Consider the following 27,447-nt stretch of genomic DNA (forward strand, 5'->3'; position numbering starts at 1 on the left):
AATAAGAACTAAAAAGAAATGTGTAAGCACTGATATGAGTAACTTAGAAATTATAGAGTAGAATTCGCAAGATTCATGCCAGAAGCAAGGTAAAGTTTAAATACACTTCCCTGACAGAGTTTACAAATCTGGTAATAAGAGTCACAGCTGTTTCCTCTTTTGGTAGCTACCATGAGAAACTTGCGTAATGATGACAAATACTTGTCTTCTAACAGCAACAGACTAGGAAGTGAAAAGGATGTTTGAAAGGAAAGAAAAGCAAAAAGTTCTTAAGTCTAATCAGCTCAAATGCTTTCCTCTGCTCTTCAAAATTACCTTCAAGATCACAATTCCAACCAATCTTGGATGCCAAAATATGCAGCTTATACATCCCACTCATTTACCCCCTTTCCCTCTATTCTATGGTACCTATTTCTAGTGATATCTTCCAAAAAGTTCACTGGTTATGGACCTTAATATTATCTGAAAGCAGGGGAAAAACATGTCCATGTTTCCTAAGTCAGCATAAATTGTAAAGTAAACAAGTCATTTTGAACAACTGTGCTTTCCTTCTGGAATAAATCTAATTAGTGTTCTCAGCAGGTATATCTTTCCAATGAAACCATATGAAGAAATAAAGTCCAAATCTCACCTGATGTCTCATGCAATGATTCACATAGGGGGTTGCCATTCTACTAACTTTGAGGCAAAATGGACATAGCAAGTTCTCAGTGTTTTCATGGGATGATTTAAAGTGAATTTCCACATCAGAAAATATTGATGATCTAAACTGGCAAACCTAGAAATATAAAGTTAAGTTCAACATAAAATTTTATAACTTGCATACAATTTACATCAAATTTGTAGTGATATGTTTAGAAAAACATCCTGCACTAGGGATATTTCAAACCACAGCCAGGTTTTATTTCTCCTTTCCTTTATGTTGACTTAAATTTTCAAGGGCTTGTTCTGTTTTTTTTTTTCTACTATATAAGACAGTATTTTCTTCTTCAGATTTTAAAGCCTATGCCAGAGACAGTTTATCTTCATATTCCTTTCTGTTTTCATTTTTTTTTTTAAGATTTATTTATTCCTCATGTATACAGCATTCTGCCTGCATTGTGCCTACATACCAGAGGAGGGCACTAGATCTCATTATAGATGGTTGTGAGCCACCATGTGGTTGCTGGGAACTGAACTCAGGACCCCTGGAAGAGCCATCTCTCCAGCCCCCTACCCCTTTCTTAATACTAGGACTCACTTCAAACTCAGTTAAAAGACTAGTGAAAATATATTTAGTTAATAAAAAAAAATGAAAAAAAGAAAGAAGCTGGGCAATAGCCATGGTGAGTGGTGGTACACACCTTTAATCCCAGCACTCTGGAGGCAGATGCAGGGAGATCTTTGTGAGTTTGAGTTCTAGGACAGCTAGGGCTCTGCTACAGAGAGAAACCCTATCTCAAAAAAGTAACACACATACATGCATATATATGATTTACATAGACAAATAGATAACTAGGTATATTCAGTTAGGTTCTCTAGTATTTCCTATTTCTTTGAAACGTCTACATTCTTCCCTATATGATAAGCCCATGTTTGTCTTTCTCCAGTAGGACTTCTGTCTATTACAGTATGGCCAGGAAGGCCAAATCCAGACCACTACCCCACATACAATACATGAGTTCAACCAAGGGGAAAGTCACTAAACAAAGGCTTCTCAATTTTAATATACTAATTTTATTTAAGTGCTTTGGTAAGCAAAATAAACAATACTATTTCATGGAATGCAGACATCGAACAGACACCAAAGTGTACAATAAACAGGTGTATACCTGGCAAACATAGGGCATTTCACCAGGTTTATGAGTGTCCTTCATATGTTGTAAAAAGATATGCTCTGTTTCAAATGACAATTCACAGATTTTGCAAAGAGCTGAAAGGGAAAACATATCGCATCATTTTTCACATGCTTGTGAAAACAAGATTCACTTCATAGAATCCTAACATCAAATACACTAAAAGGATTAAAGAAGGTAGTTCCAGCAATCTTATCACTATCAAAGCTAATACTGTTCGGGGGAACTGAGGGATGTAGCTTGCTTGTAGATTACTTAACCAACATTTCTCCATCCTGGGTTAATCCCTAGTACTGCAAAACAACGAAACAAAACAAAGATCTAAGGATATTATTCAGCTTACTTAATTCTTACAACAACACTGTGGAAAGAGCTACAGCTTTTATTCACATTTTCAGATAAGAAACCAGGAGCAAAGAAAGAAGATTAATTAACTACCAAAGGTCCCACAGCTGCATTTAGAAATGATGCTGGAGCTGGGCATGGTGGCACGCGCCTGTAGTCCCAACATTGTGGGAGGCAGAGGCAGGCAGATCTCTGTGAGCTTGAGGCCAGACTGGTTTACAGAGTGAGTTCCAGGACAGCCAACGCTGCACAGAGAAACCGTGCCTGGAAAAAAACAAAACAACAAACAAAAGAAGCAATGCTGGGATTTCAACTTAAGCTACATGGTTCCCAGGCTGTGCTAACTACAAGTTAAGTTTTTAAATTAAGTATAAATTAAGGCCATTGATTTTAAAATTGAAAGCTCTCTATAGACTTTCTAACAGAATCATTAAGGTTCCCTCACAATCACATGTTAAATTCTGTAAAATTTAGGAATGTGTGCTCTCTTGTGGCACTGTAGGAAGAAGGGGTGGGGATACTGCCAGTAGCAGTGCTCACATGTAGAACGGCTTTTCCAGGTCTCTTTTTTCTGTTTCTCAGGTTTCAAGTGGTGTTTCATGTGGTTCATGAACCTATAAATGATAGTAAAACAGGTGCAAAAATTCAAATTTATAACAACAAAACATTTACAAATACTTATCTGATCCTAAAATTTTAAAATGTAGCTGCATGACTACAGTTTAAAATATTATCTCCTAGGCTTTAATGCCCTCAAAAGGCCCTGCTAGTCTCAGTTTCCTATCTCTGCACTGTGACGTCTCAACATGTAAGCTGTAAGGTACTGCTTCTTCCATGCCCGAATGTTCACTGCTATGACAATGGTCATGGATGCTATTAACCTCTCTCTATAATAGTGAGCCCCAAATTAAATGATTTCTTTTATTGGTTGCCTTGGTCATGGTATTTTGGCATGGCAATAGAAAATTGACAAAGAAAATACTTTAGCTTGGCATGGTATCATGTCTCTGTAGAACTTACTACCAGGAGGCTAAGAATGCAGGATTAATTTGAGCTCTGAGATTATAGTTTCTCTGGGAAACACGGCAGATTCTATCATCAAACAAAAGTTGTGTACTTAAACTCAACACTTGGGAGGTACTTTTACCCTGGCACTTCCTTTGCTTCTTGGCTAGCAGAAAGTGAACAATTTTTCTACACTACGTCCATCCTCCATGATGCTTCTGCCTTGCTTCAAGCATCAGGGAATCACGGATTCAAAACTCTGAAGGAGTTAGTGTTAACCTTTGTAACACCATCCGTTTGCTCATTTTACTTCCTGTTACTTCAGCTTCACAAAAATGCTTTTTATAAGAAGGAATTTTGAGCCAGGTGTGGTGATGCATGCCTCTGATCCTAGCACTGAGGGAGGCAGAGGCAGGAAGATCTCTGTTAGTTCAAGGCCAGCCTCGTATAGAGAGTGAGATCAGGACAGCCAAGGCTGCACAGAGAAACCCTCTGTAGAAAAACAAACAAAGAAACAAACAAAAACAACACACACAAAACAAAACAAATCCCACAAAAATGAAAAAAAAAATAAGTTCAAGGTAGAGCTTATGATAAATGGGTATGCCTGTTTTGAAGCCTTTACCAGACTGAATGTCAAAGTAAAATAACTCAATCAAAATACTTTTGCTAGATGTGGTGGCTCATAGTTTCAATATTAGAACTATGGAGGCTAAGGTATGAGGTAAGAAAAAAAAAGCAAAAGAGCAATTTTAATATTAGCACCCCACCTGCTGAGTGCTGGGGCTGCAGGCTTTAAAATACTGTTCTTTATAAAAAAACTATGAGCTACTGTTGGTAATCAATACACTGAACCATATCTACTTTGTTTTGGAGACAGGGTATAAATCAAGTAAGCTGACTTATGTTATTACATATAGCTTAAAGGTAGTGTTGCAGGATACTTCTGATATACCTGCATTTTATATTAACGTGTCTCTTTGTCTGGGTTTCTATTGCTGTGACAAAACACCTTGACCAAAATCAACCTAGCACTAGTCCAGGGTTGGCCCTACCAAGAATGGACTGCACTCTCCTTCATGAATCACTAAGAAAATGCTCAACAGGTTTGCCCCAGTACAAACTAACAGAGACATTTTCTTAATTGAGATACCCTCTTCTCTGATGATGCTAGCATGTCAAGTTAATATAAAACTAGCCAGTAAAACATGTCAATGTACTTAAGTGCAAGTGTGGAGTAATGAGATGCTCAAAAACTTTTGGATTTTGAAGCATTTCAAATCAGAGGTTAACAGGTACCCATAGAATCCATAGAACCAAGTGATGTTTTGAATACTTTTCAAAGCAAATTATAGACTTCTATGAAAACCAAAGGAGTGGTAGCATGAAATTGGTAAATAGATGTTCATGGTAAACGTTTTCTTTTTTAAACCATTGTTGAAGAATTAATATTTTTACTATAAAATGTTGGGAAAACAGCACTGTTACACATATGAAGTCACAGCAATTGTGACTGTATGCATAAGGCCTGCACAAAAGCAAGACAGTCAAACCCTCAGCATGTGTATGGAAGGGGTTCATGAAGTCCCATTCCTAAATTGAGGAACTACTGACAAGAGTCAATTTTCTTCAGGAACGTGGTCCCTGAAAGACTGCTTGTGTGCCAACGAATGGCCCCTATACCCATGCTCAACACCCTACACCAAGCAGCAACTAGGCGGGTTCAAGGAAAAAAAAATATCAGTGCCTTGGGAGGAAAAAGATTGTGTGTGGTGGGGGAGGATGCATAGGGGCCATACTGAGGGTGAAGAAATGGGGTGGATTTGATCAACATGTATTATAAGCATGTATGAAGTTCTCAAACAATAAAGACAAGAAAAAGGCTACTTCCAATACTTTGGTTTTTTTTTAGCTTTCCTAAAGCTATACAGTGTAGTGTAAGTATGAATTTAAAAAGATCTAGTAGGGCATCATGACACACACCATTGATTAAAGCAGAGGCAGGGAGCTCTATATGATTTCAAGGTCAGCCTGGTCTATATAGTGAGTTCCAGGCCTGTGATAGGTACACAGTGAGACCCTGTCTCATTTTTTTCTCTAAGCCACACTCCTTTAGTCCCAGCACAGGCAGATGGATCTTTGTGCATTATGAGGCAAGAGTGGGCTAGCTACATAGTGAGTTCCAGGACACACACGGTTATAAAACAGAATGACCCTGTCTCAAAAAAGTTTTTTCCCCTCTAGAAAAGTATTGGAAGTATTAACAATAAATATAAAAAAAGATATGACACACAAACACACACAACATTCAGAAAACAATGTCACCTACCACAAATATCAGGCTATACAAGCAATGATAAAAATATCAGTCAGTTATTACTTGTGTTTTCTATGCTGATAAATATTCAACATGCCATACAATAAAAATATAAATTCTTAAATCTTAAGGCAAAAATGTATAAAATCTCTAGAATTTAACCAGGCATGGTGGCACATACCTTTAACTCCAGTACTCAAGAGGTAAAAACAGGCACATCTTTGAGTTTAAGGCCAACCTAGTCTACATTGTGAGTTTGGATATATATTGAGACCCTGTCTCAAAAAAAACAAACAAAAAAAAACAAAACAAAACAATCTTTAGAATTCCATTGGGAATTATATCTGTGTTATAACGTGTTCAATTGTACAAAATTCAAAGCAGACAAGTTGAACTTGTACAACTTGAACTTTTCTAAAGAAGATAATAAAAAAATCATTTTTCTTTCTGAGGTAAATATGCTAAAAATTCTAATTATGAATTATAAATAAGACTAGTATGGACAATGGTAGGCAGAATCAAGTCATTCTTTTATGTACAGAAATATATATTTCAACACAAGAAGATGAATACACAGATGTAATGTCTACACAGATGTGATATCTAACCTTGATTGTCAACTTGACCACATCTGAGATCAACCAAAACCCAAGCAGTAGGGCACATCCACGAAGGGCTAACTTTTTTCTTTTCTTCCTTTTCAGTTTCTTTTACTTTTATGTATTTATTTATTTATTTTTTGAGAAAGAGTTTCTGTGTAGCCCTGGCTGTCCTGGAACTCTCTGTCTGTACACCAGACTGGCGTTGAACTCACAGAGATCTGCCTGCCTCTGCCTCCTGGGTGCTGGGATTATTTTCTTGACTGTATCAATCAAGGTGAGAGGACTCACCTTCTGACAGCAGCTACAGAAAATGATACAGAAGATTGTGCTTTTTACCTGCTTGCTATCACTGTCATTGGCGATTCCATCTATCCTATTCCTGAGCCATTGTTATGCTGATATTAGAACCTGTTTCTTCGACTCTGGCACAAGAGTGAGGACTGCTGAGATATCCACTCTCGTGGACTGAACAACTACTAGATCCTTGGTCTTTCCATCAAAAGACAGCCATTGGTGAACTTGTTGGACCAGAGCCTGTAATCCATCCTAATAAATCTCCTTTTAATATACATATATTCATACGATCTGTTATGTTCCTTTAGAGAACCCTCACTAATACAGATTACAAATGGTAGTTTGAAAGAGAATGGCCCCATAGGCTCATAGTTTGTATACTTGGTCCCCAGCTGGTGGAACTGTTGGGAAAGGATTAAGATTGTGGCCTGCTTGGAAGGGATTTGTCACTGGAGGCAGGATTTAAGGTTTCAAAAGTCTCTGGTCATTCCCAGTGTATTAATCTCTCTGCCTCCTACTTGTGGATCAAGATGTGAGCGCTCAGCTATTCTGGCTACCATGTCTCTGCTTTACCTCATGGACTCTGATCCTTTGAAATAATAACTTTCAATTAAATATCTTCTCTAATAAGTTACCTTGGTCCTTGTGTTTTATCATGACAACAGAAGAATAATTCAGAATCCTGGAAAATATGTCATTTCCCCTAAGTAACAGTAAATACTCTTGCTTTTTCTTAAGCTATCAAAAAATTATGACTAGATAGATCCAGATTACAAACTATGAAAATACAAGAGAAATAGAAAAATATTCAGCATAACAAGTAACCTTTCTTAGTAATGTATTACAATAATTTACCCAGGAGAGTAAAAACAAAAACAAAATCAACAACAGAAAAACCACCAAGATTTCTAATAAAAGATCAAGATACAAATTACTATTTGTTAATTTTCAAACAAATAATAAATATTTACATACCTAATATTATTTTTAAAAACTTTTGAGCACCTGAAGCATTTAAAGGTTCTGTGAGTCTTCGGGTGTTCCGCAATAGCTCCTTCATGTCTTCCATAATAAAAGTCACTAACCAGCATGATCAATTTGCCTTCATCTGAGCCAATGTTAGCTTTGTTTTCATCCTTTGAATCGTCTGACTGAAGAGTTTCCAGAAAGTGGTTTATCATGTCTGGGCAGCAACGCTGAACGAGGAGAAATAGTATGTTTTATTTTTACCTCTTATATATTTTAATAAAGCATAGTTGGAACTAGACTTTGGGCATAGTTGATATGTCATTCCCCTAACACAAAGTACTAGAAAATTTGTGGCCCACAAAAAGTCTTCAGTTACATTCTCAAAATCTAAATGCATTCTATCTATAATAATACTTAAATAGTTCATGGGGGATATTTATCACAAATAAAATCAAAATCTCATTTAAACTGATTCTAAATAGAATAGTTTCCACACATAAGCCTTTTCATTGAATAAATTAATTTTTTATATATAATTTTCAGTGGTAGGATTTTTCTAGGAGAACTGGTGCAGACTGGGGAGGTGGTTCAGCAGTTAAGAGAGCACTAACCACACTTCCACAGAACTCAGGGTTCAATTCCAAGCACCCACATCACCACAACTGTTTGTAACTGTAGTCCCAGGGGAGCCAATGATCTTCTAGCCTCTAGAAACACCAGACATGCAAGTGGTGCACAGACATACATGCAAACAAAGCAGCCAAATAGAGTTAAATAAATAAGTCTTCAAAATAGTAACCAGAACAAAAATAAAATGAGAAGATATTTGATGATCACAGAATTCGTATAACTGTTGAATAAACTGTGTATTTAAAGTGTTAGAAACCAAGTGTGAGAATTCTTATAATTATCACAATAACAACAATAAAAACCAACAATAAAAGATCAAAAAATAACATAAAAATAAACACAGAGGGTAGGAGAATAAAAAGGAGCTTATGCATGAAAGGGAAAAAAAATACTTTCAGAACAGAATTACCATATAATTAAATCTCAGTAAATGCGATCTGTGCTGTTCTCTAGTCAAGTTGATTGGATTAGCATCTGGCCATTTATGAAAGAATTTTACACTAGTGACTGTGAATGCTAATCTTGGTTGTCAACTTGACTACATCTGAAATTAAGTAAAACTCAAGCAGCTATGCACAGACATGAGAGATTTTTCTTTTTGAATTATTTGAGTTGGGAAACCCACCCTAAATCTCGGTCACATCTGGTGGCAGGCCTGACTATGGCAGCTGTAGATAGGTTCAGAGACTGTGTGACATTTGGAATTCTGAGGACTTTTCTGAAGGTGTATGAATGCTGGGGACACAAGTTGCTTGTTTTGTGGATTATTGGTTGTTTGTTGATTATGGTTGGTTAAACAGTAGTTTGCAAAGAAGAAAGGAGGAGGAGGAGGAGGAGGAAGAACAAGAACAAGAACAAGAACAAGAAGAACAAGAACAAAAGGAGGAATTAGATATCCTGATAGTGAAGAGCAAATTTGCCCCAAGGAGCTAGACAGCCCTAATCAGCAGGAAGTAGTCTAAAGATTGTCTGCTCTCTTTTGGTTTTTTCTCTGATATCTACTGTTAGCAGATTGAAAGGGTGGAGAAGGGTGGAAGAAAGAGGAACCAACAAAGTAGTAATGGATACAGTAGGAATGGATACAGAAATTGTGGTAAATATACACAATGGAATATTACTTAGTGATTAAAAAAAATGAAATCATGAAATTTCCAGGTAAATGGTGGGAACTGGAAAATTTCATCCTGAGTGAGTTATCTCAAAAGCAGAAAGACACAGAGGGTATATACTTACTCATAAGTGGCTATTAGACATACAATATAGGATAAACATACTAAAATCTGTACACCTAAGGAAGTTAATTAAGAAGGAGGACTCTGGCTAAGATGCTCAATCCCCATTCAGAAAGGCAAAGAGGATGGACATCTGAGGAGGGAGAAAAGAGGGAGCAGGATAGGAGCCTAGCACAGAGGGCCTCTGAAAGGCTCTACCCTGCAGGGTATCAAGGCACATGCTGAGACTCATAGCCAAACTTTGGGCAGAGTGCAGGGAATCTTATGAAAGAATTGGGAGATAGTAAGACCTGGAGAGGACAGGAGCTACACAAGGCAACAGATTCAAGACGTCTGGGCACAGTGGTCTTTTCTGAGACTGATACTCTAACCAAGGGCCACACATGGAGATAACCTAGAACCCCTGCACAGATGTAGCCCATGGCAGTTCAGTGTCCAAGTGGGTTCAATAGTAATGGGGACAGGGACTGTCTCTGACAGGAACTGATTGTTCTGCTCTTTGATCACCTCCCCCGGAGGGGGGAGCAGCTTTACCAGGTCACAGAGGAAGACAATGCAGCTACTCCTGATGAGACCAGATAGACTAGGATCAGAGGGAAAGGGAGGAGGACTTCTCTGATCAGTGGACTGGGGGAGGAGCACAGGTAGGGAAGAGGGAAGGAGGTGGCATTGGGAGGGTGGGGCAGAGATGGAGGTACGGGGGGGGGTGCAAAGTGAATAACTGTAACTAGTAAAAATAATTAAAAAAAGAAATGCTCAACTTCCTTAGCCATCAGGGAGATGTAAATAAAAACGACCCTGAAATTAAACCTTACACCTATCAAAATGGCTAAGATGATGATATGAGAGTGCACCCATTGTTCTCACACATTCAGGGAGGAGGATGGATTAACATCTGGTATCAGTCTTGATCCCAGAATAAATATTTTATTTGAAACCTTGAGCACTCATTCTCACTCCTCTACTTTTCTCCAAGATGCAGGATTTAATAAAACTCTGTCTTTGGAACAGTGAGCAGAATCTTTTCCTAAGATGCCTCTTTATATTCTCCCTATCCTTCTTTTCTACATATCACCTATTTTACTTAGCTTAACATTTTTGCCCTTTTCCTCACTGTCATTTACACAAGGCAGGCAAAGAGAAGGATGATAAGATACAACAGAATACTATTTTTACCAGGTAACATAGTTTAATTAGAATTTTCTCTAAATCCCATACCTTTTCAGTCACTTTAAGTTTAACCAAATCATAAGTTCACTGAGTTAAAACTATCATTTCATAAGGAATGCTCCATTTGGAAATTGTGGAAAATGAAGACATAAAGCTAAGATTTCAATTGAGAAATATGAAATGAATATGATACCATGTAAAAAATAAATTAGAAGGAAATTTTAAGTTAAATGGAAGATTAATCAATAAATAACTGCTTTATGAGAAGTATAAGGAATAACATGATTTACTCAATAAAATATTATAGTTTATTCATTTCCAGTGAAAATTACACATACCATTTCATTTATTGTAAATGAAAAACCACATACTACAGAGTATATGTGATGAACTTAAGTTTTAAACTTTCATGAATGGGAAGAAGTTAAAGTTTGTATGAAAATTAATTTTTACATCAGAATATGAAAATACCAGTAAAAGCTTTATTATTTAAATAGGTTGACCAGTATTTACTCTGTTATTCTTAATTCTTCATGGATTTGCAAACATTTTAAGAAGTCAAAATGTGTAACTGTTTTACCTTTATATGGCATTTCAAAAGATCCAAAAACCTGAACTTAACATGGCAGTTTGGACAATGTTGTAGTGAAGGGTCTCCAGCTTCAGACTGAAGTGATGAGGTATTTATATCTAAAATAAATTAAGGACTGTTATGAGCAAAAATTGATCTTTTAAAACACTTAATGATCTTAAAAAGTCCATCACAATTCATAGGATTTGTTTCTAACTAATACATTTTTCCTATGTAAAATTTCACACTTACTTGACTCTACAGCCTGGGGAGAAGGCTCTGAAGGGGACGTAAGTAAAGATGATGAAGACAAAGGACTTGTTTTGGAAACACTTGCATCGGTCTTTGGCTTTTTTGGATTAACACTGTTTACTTCGGAAGTGGAAGGATGTTTTAATCCTAATGAAGTTTGATTGATACCTACAAAGATTTCAACACCAGGAAAGACATTTATAAATGCTTTAGCATAGAATATTACTTATGTAAAACTGCTATTAAATGCCTTAGATTTACAATTTAATAAAAATGCCTTGCAGCTAACCTAAACGACAAAAATTTATATAACCAAAGAGCAGAAACTATACAAGGAAGCATTTTCATATTCACAAAATAAACTTCATGCAAGAAAATTACAAAGAAATTTTCAAATGTCCATTAAAGGAGGCAGGCTGAGGTTAAAAAAGCATAAACCCCACAAAAACCAAAGCAACAATAGTTATCCAAAAAGATAGAGAAAAGGGAAAGCTAGATTAACTTTCTCTGAGCTAAGTTCTTAGAAATGAATCTATGTTTTGGTGATTAAATATATTCAAACTTAAAAAAAAAACATTGATACCAAAAATATTCATTCTAACATTCAGGAGAATTCTTTACAGGTCCTTTTAAAATCTTGAGATATCTAAAGAAAATTGATTTTGGTCTTCTCCAACTAATAACCTGACAAATGGTTTAAAATTATTTGGTTGTTCCTTATGTATAAAGTGGAGGCTACTCTGTCAAATTTATAGTGTTCATTCTTTGAAATGACACAATTTTTTTCCTATCATTAGAGGATATGGTTACTGAATGATTACTGCCAGCACTTGAAACTGAATTTGGTTTTGTTACTTTCATGCTTATTTCTTTTAGATGCCTGTGTCACTTGAATAATCAATAAATGTTGGGATATTGCACTAGGTAATATTACATAGCACACTAGTTTAATACATAACCTTTCCAAGATTTATTTTTATTCCATTTATGTACGTGTATGTTTGTACATCTCTGTGAATGAATGTCATATGCATGCCCACAAAGCCCAGAAGGTGTCAGATCTCCTAGAGCTGGTGTTTGTGCACCTCTGTGAATATGCTACATGTATGTCTGCAGCCGTCAGATCTCCCAGAGCTAGAGCTCCTGGTGGCTGTGAGCTGCCTGATGTCACATGGGTATAGGGAACCATGCTCGGGTTCTCCAGAAGAGCAGCAAGTGCTCTTAACTGTTGAACCATCTCGCCACCCTCCCAATATATCATTTTTGAGGCACAGGGGCATCTAAATTAAAGAAAATTACTCTTGAGATAAAGAGTTTCCAGTTCAGATCCTTCAAGTTATTCACTCATTTCTGCTTATTAAGCATTAGTGTTTTCCTCGCATGTTAGTCTGTGTGAGGGTGTCAGATCCCCTATTTCCGGGCTATGGAGATGGTTCAGTGATGAAGAACACTGGCTGCTTTTACAGGGGACCCGGGTTCAATCCCTAGCACCACATGGCGGCTCAAAACTGTAACAGTTACAAGGGATCCAACAATCTCACACAGACATACATGCAGGCAAAAGACTAATGCACAAATTCAAATTCAAGCTCAAATCTAATTTTGTCGAAGAACCTTTCATGGTTATCTTAGACAGGATGTGCTTTTATGCAATTCAAACATATCACATACTTATTCTGAAAATTATAAACCATTAAAAGTTTATAAAGCAGTTTTCACTTTTCTAATTTCTTTTGCAGGGGCCTCAATAAACTCCTAAGATGAATAACATAATCTCCAAATGGCTCATATTGCGTCCAGAGAGTGGATATATTAACAATGTGAGAAAAGGTAGGTGACTTGATAAAGTCTGTAGAACAGATCTCTTCTTCTAGATTCTCTCTCTCTCTCTCTCTCTCTCTCTCTCTCTCTCTCTCTCTCTCTCTCTCTCATTGGTGTTGGTTTTGACACAGGGTTTCAGTGTGTGTAGCCCTGGCAATCCTAGTCTCACTTTGTAGACCAGGCTGGCCTTGAGCTCACAGAAATCCTCCTGCATCTCTCTCCCAGCGTACTGGGATTAATGCCACAGGGCCCAGATACACCAGTTATCTTTTACAGTAAAATTAACAGTGTTTTCCACTGAGGACAAATCTCTCTTCTCTACAGTTTAAAGACCTTAGTTTGAAACAGGGTCTTATGTAATCAGCTACCTTGAACTCACTATGTAGCCAAGACTGGCCCTCAAACTCCTGGTCCACCTGCCTCCACTTCCCAAGGGTTGAAATTTCATACATGTGCCACCACACACAGTGGAAAAATTTTAAAACAGGGAGCAAGGGCTACATGTCTTTCTTTCTTTCTTTTTTTACATTTTTTTCTTTATTAATTACACTTTATTCACTTTGTATCACCCCTGCGGTTCCTTCCCTCCTCCCATCCCAATCCCTCCCTTCCTCCACCCTCTGCATGCATGCCCCTCCCCAAGTCCACTGATAGGAGAGGTCTTCTTTTCCTTCCTTCTGATCCTAGTCAATTAGGTCTCATCAGGAGTGGCTGCAGTATCTTCTTCTGTGGCCTGGTAAGGCTGCTTCCCCCTCAGGGGGAGGTAATTAAAGAGCAGGCCAATCAGTTCATGTCAGAGACAGTCCCTGTTCCTATTACAATGGAACTCACTTGGATACGGAACTGCCATGGGCTACATCTGTATAGGAGTTCTAGGTTATCTCCATGCATAGTCCTTGGTTGGAGTATCAGTCTCAGGAAAAACCCCTCTGCCCATATTGAGACTTGTTCTAAGAATGAGATCTTGTGTTGAGTAAAATTATACTGAAAATAACTATTTCATTTTCCTATCCATTTTAATTCTACGTTATTTGCAAAATGGACAGAGGTTAACATCAAATGAAGAATGAAACAGTGAGAAAATATTCTGAGACGAACATAACTATAAAACCTTTAAAAGGCTTAATACATGTAATATACTATTTACTAGTAAATAAAAATTCAAAAGATAAATTATAAATCTTTCTAATGAAATATATCAAATTTCTAGTGAAAGGTGTCAAATTTTGAGAAATATATTTAGTGAAATATATCAAATTTCTTCTAAGATATCAAATTAGTAAAAAAGAATTTTCAAAACATGTATATGTATACTTGTAGGGACATGCATACAATGGTGTACCTGTGGAGATCAGAGTCAGTTCGTTTCTCTTAACGTGTGTAGTCAAAGATCACACCCAGATCTTCAGACTTGGTGACAGTCACCTTTACTTGTTGAACCATCATGCTGGCTTTTAAAATCTGTATTAGGTCATTTATTCAATGGGCCTCTGTGCATGGCATAGAGTCAATTCTCTACTTTGACTATGTAGGTTCCAGGGATCCAACTTAGGTTATCAGTTTGTCTGCAAGCACCTTTACCTACTGAGCCATCTTCAGGCCCCCATACAGAAACGCTCTATGTTCATTACTGAAGTCTCTTTTATAGATTTTAAGAAGAAATGCCAAAATCAAACCTGTACTCTTTTTCGGTATGCCGGAGGATGGTGTATAGTTGGTTGAGTCTAACGGTAAGTCGGAAGAAGCACCTGAATCATCTTGTGATGAAGTCTTTGAAAAGTTCTGCAAAATGTTAAAGTAATCTTGTTTGTCAGTTATTCTAAAAGTAAACTGAACTGTCTGTGAGTACTACAAAGACAAATGCAATTACTCTTCTCTGCTAAAATGAGCACATACTGGCTGAGAAGCATATTGGCATTCTTCAAGATTATTTTTGTAATTTTCCTGGAAAACTAGTGTTAGTTGTAAACAAAACATGAAATTGAAATAAAAGCAGTGGTAACATTAGAAGGCAAGAGATTTCATTTTCAGTATGGGTTCTCTGAAAGCACATTTTAGCAGCACCTACTAAAGACTTTCAAAAGTTCATACATATCCTTAGATATAATCATTCCTTTTTAACAATTTGTTTTGAGAAAATGAAAATGTTAAACAGAATATTATAATAACAAAATATAAAAACCTGTGGGTTCAAGTGGGAGTGATATAATTATCTTTTTCGTTGACTGGAATAGTTGTTGGGTAAAGAAGACCATTTAACATTGTAGAGAGGTTGGAGTGATGGCTCATTAAGAGCTATAGATGTTCTGACATTGGGCCTTGTTTTTCTGTGTAGCCTTGGCTGTCCCGGATTTTGCTTTGTAGTCCAGATTGGCCTCAAACTCACAGCAATCTGCCTGACTATGCCTACTGAATGCTGGGACAACAGGCATGTCCCAACACTGCCCACCTTCTAAGATTACTCTCTTAAGATGTTGATTTTTTTGTGGGTTACCTCTCCTTTTGATTTTTTCTTTAGCTGTACAGAAGCTTTTTTGTTGTATGAGGTTCTACTTGTCAACCATTGACCTTGATTCCTGGGACAATAGAATCCTATTCAGAAAGTCCTTCCTTATCCACTTAGCATAGGGTACTGCCCAGGTTTCGTCTGGCAATAGCTACAAATTGAGATCTTTGATCTACCTGGAGATACTTTTTATGCAATGTGATAGATATAAATCTAATTTCATCCATTCATATGTGGACATCCAGTTTTGCAGAACCACTGGTTGAAGACGATGTCTTTTCTCCACTGTATGTTTGTGTTCTCTTTGTCAAATATGAGGAGTAGAATAACAGTTGCTGGGGCTGGGTGGGGTAAAGGGGATAGTCAAGTCTAGGCAAGGTAGCCATCGACTTTGATGTTGTATCTTTGTAGTGTTGACTTTAAAATATCAGGAATAGTTGTATATTTAAAAAACACACACACACAATAGACTGACTTGATGCTATATAATTATATCAGTGTAAGAGTGTCCTTTAACACAATGAAATAAATTTAGATTAAAAATGACGTGCTTTCTAATCCCAATACTTGGGAGGTAGAGGGGGGTGCATCTCTGACTTCATGGCCAGCCTGGTCTACATAATATATTCCAGGACAGTCAAAACTACATAGTGATACTCTTTTCTGAACAAATAAAAAAACAAAAGATAATGACATTTTCTTTGAGTAATCATGGTAGTTAGCTAGGACCTATAACCAGATATATATTATCCAATGTGTTCTTTACCTAACTGTTAAGTTAAAAAAACAAAAACAAAAACAAAAACAAACTTACAGGGTCAGACACAGCCTGATCATCAGAAGCCTCTGCAGATTTTGGTTCAGGATCAAAGCTTGGCAAAGCAACCACTGTATCAGGTGATGGATTTCTGTACTGTTGATTTGTAGTCTTGAATATACTAGAAATAGCTATATGTAAAAAACACACACACACACACACACACAGTGTAATGAACATATTGGTATACAATTGTGCTGAATAGTTGAGCATAAAATTAAAATACTAGAGGCTGGAGAGACGGCTCATCCAATAAATACAGCTGCTGCTCTGACACAGAACCCAGGTTCTGGTCCTAGCACTTACATCAGGTGGTTACACACTACCCATTACTTCCAGTTCCCGGTGACCCTTGCCCTCTTTTGCCCTTCATGGGCACACATGGTACACACACACACACACACACACACACACACACACACACACAAACACACACACACACAAAAGACCTCATATAAGTGCACATATATACATAAAAATAAAAAAACAAATTAAAAATCTTTATTATTAAGAAAGTATAGTAATAGAATACCTGGATTGAGTAAGTCACTCTTTTGTCCCTTTGCAGATGAGCTGGGTAGACCTTCATTCAAAATATCTGCAAAAATATATTAAAACTCATCACTGAAAGGAAATATAATAAAATAAGAGATAGAATACTGTCTGAAAATAGACGTATATATTTATGACCCCTAATGTTGACAAGGTTTAATGACTCAAGTTGTTTCTCAAAAAAAAAAAGCAAATCAAGCCCATGCCCCTTTTTTATGCCACATTTCACAACCCTAGATTTCTGGAAGTTTCATTATATAGACAAGCTGATAAGACTGCTCTTACTGTGATAATCTATATCATTACAAACACAGCCTTTTCTGCACCTCTGAACCAAAAGCAGAAAAGACAAAGAATTAACAAACAGGTTGTATGGTTTCTTTAAAAAACTGGGGGCACACTCTGTCCAGGCAAGGAGATGGGATAATTGCAAATTTTCACATATCCCTCTATTCCTCCAAGGTGAATCCCCAGTCTCGTATCCAGATATGTGGCAGAACACCCCACTCAGGATTCTACACACTTTCTGCCAACATTCCTAGGGAACAAAGAGCCTCAGCATAATAAAGGCAATTTGTAGAAATCAGGCAGCCAACAACAAATTGAATGGGGAAAAACTCAATCGATTTCTGCTAAAATCAGGAAGAAGACAAGGCTGCCCATACCTATTCCATTTGGTACTTGACGTTTTAGCTAGCACAATAGGACATATAAAGGAGATCAAGTGGATATAAATTGGAAAGAAAGGTGTCAAGATATCTTTACTTGCAGGTGACATAATAGTATACGTAACTGAACCTAAAACTTCCATTGGGAAAGGCCCACAACTGATAAAACACCTTCAACAAATTAGCTGTACACAAATTAGCTCACACAAAAAAAATCACTAGTCCTCCTATATACAAATGACACATGGTCTGAAAAAGAAATAGGGAAACAAAATCTCCCTCAATAGCCACAAATAATATAAACAATCTTGAAGTAAATCTAGCCAAGCAAATGAAAAGACATGTATGATAAAAATGTTAAGATACTGAGGAAGGTATCAGAAGATGGAAAGACCTTCCATGCTCATGGATCAGTAGGATTAATACAGTAAAAAATGGCCATCCTACCAAAAGTAATGTAAAGATTAAATACACTCTGCATCAAAATTCCCATCCAATTCTTCACAGAAATGAAAAGGAGAATTTTCATCTTTTCATATAGAAACACAAAAATCCCAGAACAGATTAAACAATCCCGAATAGTAAAAGAAGTGCAGGAAGTATCATATCCCAGAATTCAAGTCATACTGCAGAGGTATAGTAATAAAAACAGCATGGCATCTGGACAAAAACGGACATGTTGATCAACAGAAATGAAGGCTCCACCATAAAAACACACACCCATGGACACGTGATTTTTGTTATTATTATTTTTTAATCAAGAAACCAGAAATACACACAGGAAGAAAGATAGCATCTTCAACAAACGGTACTGGTGAAACTGGGTGTCTGAAGGTAAAAGCATCTAATAGATACATACACATTATCCTGAACAAATCTCAACTCCAAATGGATCGAAGACCTTAGCGTAAAAACAGACACACTAAACCTCAGAGAAGAGAGAGCAGAGATTAGACTTGAACTCATTGGCACCAGAACATATTTTCTGAATTGTTATCACAGGCACTAATATCAATAGGACTTCATGCAACTCACAGGCTTCTGCATGGAAAAGACGCTCATCATTCAGAAAAAGTGGCAGCCTACAGAATGGAAAAGGATTTTCACTGACTATACCTACAATTCAGGGTTAACATCCAAAATATATAAAGAACCCAAAAAGCTAGATATCAAGAAAATAAATAACCCAATTAAAAATGGGGTACAGACCTAAACAGAATTCTCAACAGAGGCATCTCAAATGGCTGAGAAGCACTTGAAGAAATTTCCAACATCCTTAGCCATAAGGGAAAATGCAAAACAAAACAACTTCGAGATTCCACCTTACATCTGTCAGAATACCTAAGATCAATAACACAAGTGACAGCACGTGCTGGTGAGGATGTAGAACAAGGGGAACACTCCTGGATTGATGGTGGGAGTGCCAGCTTCTTCACCCACTGTGGGAATCTATCTCAAGGTTTCCCAGAAAAGGGAATAGCTCTACCTCAAGACCCAGGTTTATCACTCCTGGCCATATACCTAAAGGATGCTCCACCATACCACAAGGACACTTGCTCAACCATGTTCATAGAAGCCTTATCCATAATGGCCAGAAACTGGAAACAACCTAGATGTCCCTCAAATGAAGAATGGATAAGAAGAAAAATGTGGTTCAATTACGCAATGGAATACTACAAAGACATCATGAAATCTGCAGGAAAATGGAATGGAACTAGGAAAAATTATTATATCCCCAATGAGGTACCACATACTCAGAAAAACCAATATGTTAAGTACTTACTTAGATGTGGACATTGGCCTTTATGTAAGAGATAATCAAGATACAATCCATAGACCCAGAGAGGTTAGGTATGAGGGTAAGGGAATGGGGGTGTGGGTGGCACAGGCAGATACAGAATGGGCAACAGCATAGTTATGGATGGATGGGGGGACTAGAATGGGAGGATCGGGGAGGGAAGTGGGGTATATATAAGGGTGGAAATACGCAGAAAGACAGCTAAAATTAAGGGTCATCTTAAGGGTAGTATAGAAACCTAATAAAGTATAGGCTTCCTAAAATACATACATAAGTGAAGGTGATCTAAATGAAGCTTCCAGTACTGGGATTGAGTCCTCTCTAATTGAGTTGTTGGCCAAAGGGGGTTCCTTCAAAACCCACAAACAGCCTGTTGCCAAGACTACATGTTGCTGCCCACAAACTGACAGCAAGGCTCCATTGTTACAGACAGCACCTGCACAACTCACTGATGATGGAGATGTTGAGCTGATTGATGCCCACATAACAGCCTTCACGAATATATGCACTTAGTGTCTTTGGTACAGGAAGGCACCCCACATGTTCTCAAAAGAGAAACAAACAACAATCCAGCTGTAACCCCTTTATCTACAATGGAGTACTGCCAGCAAGATATGCTAGGCTAGCGGCGACACAAAGCGTGTGCAATAACTCAATCAATACCTGATGTGACTTAAGATGGAACCCACATTTGACACTGTTGGATGACCAAGAACCTGAAACTAGGTAGCCCAGGGACCTATGGTAATACCAAATACTACCATTCTAAAACAAACAAATAAAAAATAGCATAGCAATCAAAGGACTCCTAATGTAACTCTGCTGTAATCATAGATCAGTGCCTTGCTTATCCATCAGCAGAGAAGCTTCCTTCTGCAGCAAGCAGAAACAATTCAGAGACCCATAACTGGACAATGTACCCAGAGTGAGAAACTTTGAAACACTAAGCCCTAAACCAGATGTCTCCCTCAAGTCCCTTCCCTCAGGGCCTGGGGAGCCCTCAAGAAGAGGAGGCAGAAAGAGCAGAACCTAAGAGCCAGTGAGGACAGACAAGGAGACAAGTTTGATGCACATACAAATTCAGAGATTGAGGCAGCATGCACAGACCCTGCACAGGGCTTAGCCAGATGGAGTCCAAGAGCTTTAAGGAAAAGTGGACACATGCTCTCATGCCTAACCCAGAAGCGTTCTCCAATTCATAACCAAATGCAAATGAAAATTTAGTTTTCTCAAGGGACTTTCACTGGGGAGACTAACTATTTTTAAAGCTAAGCTGCAAGCCTAGAAAATGTACTCAACATATCTCTGAAGTTCGTTGTCTCATATCGTCTGTCAGGGTTCTTTTCTTCTTTTTAAAATTTTATCTTATTTTAACTTTTCATTTCACTTATACATGATTGTCCTTTCTCTTTTTATCCTATACGTGCTTTGCATAAATATTATAGCTCCCAGTTTAATGCTTTTAAGGGATTCCTAAGTGCCTGAATGAGTGGATCTTTGCTTCTACATCAGTTTCTTGCACCCTACTGTGGGCTCTTTCCCTTCTGTTTGTTTATGATGTCTGATGATGATACGTTAGGGTTTCTTAAATTGTTATGCATTTTATTTTACTTTATTATTATGCTTTAGGAGCCTTTTGGTTTTCTAATGAAAGGGAGTGAATCCGGATGAAAGAGATATGGGGAAGAACTGGTAGTAGAGAAGTGAAAACCATAATCAGTATATATGTTCTATAAGAAAAAGAAAAAATCCATTTTCAGGAAAAGGATCCCATATGCACAAATCAACCAACCAACCAACCAATCAGGGCGACTAGTGAAGTAAAGGCAATCGCTGCCAAGCTAGATGACTTAAGCTTGATTCCCCGGATCTATATGGTAGAGAGAGAAAACCCATTCCTGCAGGTTGTCCCAAGACCTCCACTCACAGGCTATAGTATGCTCAAGCGCACACGCCCATGCACCCGGGCGTGCGCGCAAACACACAAACACACACACACACACACACACACACACACACACACACATACACACACCAAAATACATGTAATTAAAGCATTTTTAAAGTTGGGTTCCTATCATACAAGGCTTATAATGTAATAAGGGAAGGTCAATCTTTACTGAATTTAATTATTTCTCCTTTTTTACACATGATATTTAACATCTCAAATCATTACAGTGTCCCAAGCACATTGTCACCAGGAACATCGTTGGTTCTTACTAAATTTTACATGGGTTTAAAAAACCCTTTTCACGTGCATGCATGGGCGTGTGTGTGTGTAGGTACATGCATGTTCACACCTGTGTGAGCATACATGCACCCGGAACCCCAAGCCTGATGCTGGAAGTCTTCTTCAGTCCTTCTCTACTCTATCCACTGTGGCAGAGAATTGAACCCAGAACTTGCCAATAACACTAGAGTCCAGCGAGTCACTTTCTTCCAGGGATTCCTGTCTCTGCCTTATAAGAACTGGAATCACAGTGAGGCTGCCATTCCACCTGGCATTTACATGGCTTCTGATGATCTAAATTCCAGTACTCATGCTTGTGGCTTACTCAGCTGGTCCGTCAGCTGCTAAGGCATTTCCCTAGTCCTACCTTATTTTCATCTAAACTCTACAGAACAAACACATCAAGTACTGAAACTAAAACAGTTACAAGTTTTTCCCATTCAAACAAAAAACTATCCATCACATGAAACTTCATTGAAATAAATGCTTACTTGAAATGTCAGGTTTGGAAGTTGATATCTCTCCCACAAAGATCAACTCATCATCTTCATCTTCCCCTTCAGTTTTAATTTCTTCTGTTGTATGCTGACATGGTTCCAACTCTTCATTACAACATCCCATGAAATGTTCTGCCATTTCTGAAGTGTCTACTATCCAAAAGGAGAGAAACAACCCTTATTTTCAAAAGGAAAAATATGTTTTTGTAATCGGAAGTGCACTAATTAAATATGAACTTTAATAATCCTAAAGGAACCTACTGAATAACTACGTAACTATGAATTGACAATCCTAGGTGGTATATCATAGCAAGAATTAACTGAGAAAACAATCTGTAATATTTAAATTAGTAGCTCAGTGCAGGGTTTACCCCAAAACCAAGAGTAGAACTCAAGTATAACATGGAGAAACAATAAAGGCTTTTTAAGTTTTAAATTAGGTGGGATAAACAGTGAGAAAAAGAAGAAAAAGTGAAAAAGAACCCACAACGTAGCAAAGACCAACTACAAAGCAAAAAGAAACAAGAAAAAAGAAATTAGATTCAGTGATCTCTGTCTCTCCCCTTAACCAATTTCTCTCCTATCTAGTGATAGGGGTTAAACCAGGGTTGGGAAGGTGAAAAGAATAATCCACAATATAGCAAAGGCCAGCTACAGTCCTCTTAACTAATAATTGCTCACAAATCTTGGCCAGATCTATGGCCTCTGGAGCTCATTCCCCTAATAATTACTGTCTATAAAGCCTTGACAGGGTTAGACCCTCTTCTTGGAAACCTTAACTATATAACTGAGTTAACTGTCTAGGATTCCTTGTGGAGGAGGGCCTCATACCACCTCCTGATAGCAATCATTAACTGAGATGTATTGGTATAATTTTCTTTTGGAATGTATACAATTTACCTTTGTTTATTCAAATGATGATTTCTCTACTCCACTATCTGGTTTCAATCAGGACATTGAATTGAGATGCTTATTATAACTATCACCTGTCTCAAGTTTGTGTAAATATGCCACCATTTGTTCTCTGTGTTGTCAATTAAAACAACCAGCCACAATTTTGTACAATGGAGAGAATAGGGTGGGAATTATGGATTGGGAGGAAGAGGAAGGAAGCAGGCAGAGAGGAAGGAGGAGAACCTGAAGGAGAGGTTTTTGGAACCAAGTGGATAGATGGGACCTACCTAAGATACCACTAAAACAAAGTACAATGGTAAAATCTGAATGATAGGAAATCATGTGGGCTTGGAGGTTTAGGGTGGAATGACTCTTGCCCAGCAACCTTCTCTGGTTAATCAAATAAATCCCAGTCTCTGTGTGGTGATTTGGGTATAAAGCTGTTTAGGAGTAACAGCTGTATAACTAAAAGATAAGTCAACAGTAAGTATTATATATGCAAACCAGAGCCCCTTTCATAACAGTCAATCTTTTTTCTTTTACATTTTTTTGTGAGGGCATTCTCCTTCCATCATGAGGAACCCAGAGATTGAGAGTGGTTATCTCAAGCTCTGAGATTGAGATTAATTCAGGTTATAAGACATGGTCCCACTAAGTCATCCCACACTCTCCCCCCCACATCAATTTTTAATTGCCTACAAATCCTTGAGTGGGGAAGAGGCCTTATGAGCTCCCCTTCCTAGCCTCTTTTTGCCTACAAAATCTTGGGCAAGAATGTAGGCTCATGACACCGCTCCTCTAGTGACCTTTAACAGTCTATAAATCCTTGGGTAGAAAGTGGGTCAAAGCACCTTTCCTATTTCATGAAGAAAAGTTAATGAGCCAATCTTGTGTAGGTCTTCCTCAGGTAATCAAAGCTGCAGACAATTCGAGAAGGTAAAAGCTTTATCATTCTCAAAGGACAGTGTTCCATGACACTTAGCTAATTGTAAAGGAAGTTAAGGTATATCCTAGGATACATGAGACCATGTAACCAAAAAATAAAAAATGAAAAAAAGAGGGTGAGGATGCCTATCACCAAGCCTGACCACTTGAATTTTAGTACCAAACCTTGCATAGTAGAAAATGTGCCTATAGGCCACAAAATTTGAAAATCTAAAAGAAATGGACAAGTTTCTTGATAGATTCCATCTACCAAAATTAAGTCATGATCAGGAAGAAAGATTAAATAGCCCTATATTACCCAAGGAAATTGAAGCAGTCTTCATCAGTCTCCCTTCCAAAAAAAAATCCCCGGACCAGATGGTTTCAGCACAGAATTCTACCAGACATTCAAAGAAGTGTTAATTCCAATACTCTTTAAACTATTCCACAAAATAGAAAAAAAAGGAACATTACCAAACTCATTCTATGAAGCCACAGTCACTTTGATACCTAAACCACACAAAGATACAACAAAGAGAACTTCAGACCTATATCTCGTATGAACATTGATGCAAAAATACTCAATAAAATACTTGCAAACAGAATACAAGAACACATAAAAGACATCATCCATCATGACCAAGAAGGCCTCATTTCAGGCATGCAAGGGTGGTTCAATATATGGAAATCTAACAATGTCATCCATGATATAAGCAAACTGAAGAAGGAAAACCACAGGATCATCTCCTTAGATGCGGAAAAAGCATTTGACAAAATCCAACATCCGTTCATGTTTAAAGTCTTGGAGAGATCAGGGATACAAGGCACATACCTAAACATAGTAAAGGCAATACACAGCAAGCCTATAGCCAACATCAAACTCAGTGGAGAGAAACTAAAATCAATCCTACTGAAATCCTACTGAAACAAGGCAAGGCTGCCCACTCTCTCCATATCTCTTCAACATAGTTCTGGAAGTCCTAGCTAGAGCAATAAGACAAGTGAAGGAGATCAAGGGGATACAAATCGGAAAGGAAGAGGTCAAAGTTTCACTATTCGCAGATGATACGATAGAATACATAAGGGACCCCCAAAATTCAACCAGAGAACTCCTTCTCAGCTGATAAACACTTTGAGCAAAGTGGTTGGAAACAAAATTTAAAAAAAAAAAAATATTCACCTTACACCCATGAGAATGGCCAAGATCAAAAACTCAAGTGGCAACACATGCTGGAGAGGTTGTGGAGAAAGGGGAACCCTTCTCCACTGCTGGTGGGAATGTAAACTTGTACAACCACTCTGGAAATCAATCTGGAGCTTTCTCAGACAACTAGGAATAGCGCTTCCTCAAGATCCAGCCATACCACTCCTGGACATATATCCAAAAGAGGCTCAAGTACACAAAAAGGACATTTGCTCAACCATGTTTGTAGCAGCTTTATTTGTAATAGCCAGAAGCTGGAAACAACCCAGATGCCCCTCAACTGAAGAATGGATGCAGAAATTGTGGTACATCTACACAATGGAATATTACTCAGCAATGAAAAATAAGGAAATCATGAAATTTGCAGGTAAATGGTGGGATCTGGAAAGGATCATCCTGAGTGAGTTGTCCCAGAAGCAAAAAGACACACATGGTATATACTCACTCATATAGACATACAACATAAGACAAACCCACTAAAACCTGTGCATCTAAAGAAACTAAGCAAGAGAGAGGACCCTAACTAAAATGTCCAATCCCCATCCTGAAAGGCAAAGAGGATGGACATCAGAAGAAGAAGAAAACAGGAAACAACCTAGGAACCTACCACAGAGGACCTCTGAAAGCCTCTGCCCTACAGACTATCAAAGCAGATGCTGAGCCTGATGGGCAACTGTTGGGCAGAGTGAATGGAATTTTATGTAAGAACTGGGAAATAGTAAGAGCTGGAGAGGACAGGGTCTCCACAAGGAGAGCAACAGAACAAGAAAATTTGAACACAGGGAACTTCCCAGAGACTCATATTCCAACCAAGGACTATTCATAGAGATAACCCAGAACCCCTGCACAGATGTAGCCCATGGCAGTTCAGAGTCCAATTGGGTTACATAGTAATGTGAAGAGGGACTGCTTCTGACATAATCTGATTGGCCTGCTCTTTGATCACCTCCCCCTGGGGGGGAGCAGCCTTACCAGGCCATAGTAGAGCACAATGCAGCCACTTTTGATGTGAACTGATAGACTAAGATCAGAAAGGAGAGGAGAACCTCCCCTATCAGTGTACTTGGGGAGTGGCATGCATGCAGAGGGAGGAGGGAGGGTGGGATTGGGAGGGGAGGAGAGAGGGGCTTATGGGGGGGATGCAGAATGAATAAAATGTAATTGATGAAAAATAAAAAAAAAAAGAAAAAAATTAGAAGCCCTCCTGTATGCCCAAGACAAAAGGGCCGAGGAAGAAATCAGGGAAACAACACCCTTCACAATAGCCACTAAAAACATATAGTACCTTGGGCCTTGGGGTGACCCTAACCAAGTAGGTGAAAGACCGGTTTGAGAAAAAACTTCAAGCCTCTGAAGAAAGAAATTAAAGAAGATATCAGAAGATGGAAAGATCTCCCATACTCATGGATCGATTAGATTAATATAGTGAAAATGGCCATCCTGACAAAAGCAATCTACAGATTCAATGCATTTCCCATCAATTTAACAACACAATTCTTTGTAGGCCTTGAAAGAAACATTATCAACTTCAAATGAAGAAACAAAAAACCTAGAATTTCTAAAACAATCCTGTACAACAATAGATCATTTAGAGGTATCTCCATCCCTGATCTCAAGCTGTATTACAGAGCAATAATAATAAAAACTGCATGGTATTTGTATACAAGCAGAAAGGTGGATCAATTGAACCGAATAGAACACCCTGAAATAAACCTACACACCTACGAACACTTCATTTTTTACAAAGCCAAAACCATTCAATGGAAAAAGACAGAATCTTCAACAAATGGTGCTGGTTCAACCGGATGTCTACATGCAGAAAAATGAAAATAGATTCATATTTATCACCCTGCATGAAACTAAAGTCTAAATGGATCAAAGACCATAATATAAAACCAGACACACTAAATTGGTTAGAAGAAAAAGTGGGGAAAAGAACTCATTGGCATAGGAGACAACTTCCTGAACAGAACACCAACAGCACAGGCTCTAAGAGCAACAATCAATAAATGGGACCTCATGAAACTAAAAAGCTTCTGTAAAGCAAAGGACACTGTCATTAGAACAAAATGACAGCCTATAGACTGAGAAAGGATCTTCACCAAACCTATATCTTCACCAAACCTATATCTGATATCCAGAATATATAAAGAACTAAAGAAGTTAAAAGGCAATAAATCAAGCAATGCAATGAAAAAAAAAATGGGTTACAGAGCTAAACAGAGAATTCTCTGTAGAATATACAATGTCCTTAGTCATCAGAGAGATGCAAATCAAAATGACCCTGAGATTTCACCTTACAGCAATCAAAATG

At 37.9% G+C, this 27,447-nt stretch overlaps 1 protein-coding gene across 6 annotated transcripts in view; it reads right to left on the minus strand.

The window, feature by feature from the left end:
• Positions 1-27,447, minus strand: part of LOC110539688 (zinc finger protein 280C-like) — a 151,256-nt gene that overhangs the window by 20,391 nt on the left and 103,418 nt on the right. For 5 of the 6 annotated variants that reach the window (XM_060375011.1, XM_060375015.1, XM_060375012.1 and 2 more), the window contains 10 exons: positions 22,106-22,264; positions 16,899-16,964; positions 16,364-16,497; positions 14,720-14,825; positions 11,223-11,390; positions 10,980-11,089; positions 7,374-7,594; positions 2,721-2,794; positions 1,812-1,912; positions 632-778 (listed from right to left, as the gene is read on the minus strand). In XM_060375011.1, coding sequence (XP_060230994.1) covers positions 632-778; positions 1,812-1,912; positions 2,721-2,794; positions 7,374-7,594; positions 10,980-11,089; positions 11,223-11,390; positions 14,720-14,825; positions 16,364-16,497; positions 16,899-16,964; positions 22,106-22,264 — 1,286 coding nt within the window. The remainder of the gene's footprint in view (positions 1-631; positions 779-1,811; positions 1,913-2,720; positions 2,795-7,373; positions 7,595-10,979; positions 11,090-11,222; positions 11,391-14,719; positions 14,826-16,363; positions 16,498-16,898; positions 16,965-22,105; positions 22,265-27,447) is intronic. The other variant, XM_060375014.1, reaches the window with a different exon arrangement.

Source organism: Meriones unguiculatus, chromosome X (genome assembly GCF_030254825.1).
Source record: "Meriones unguiculatus strain TT.TT164.6M chromosome X, Bangor_MerUng_6.1, whole genome shotgun sequence".
Classification (NCBI taxonomy): domain Eukaryota; kingdom Metazoa; phylum Chordata; class Mammalia; order Rodentia; family Muridae; genus Meriones; species Meriones unguiculatus.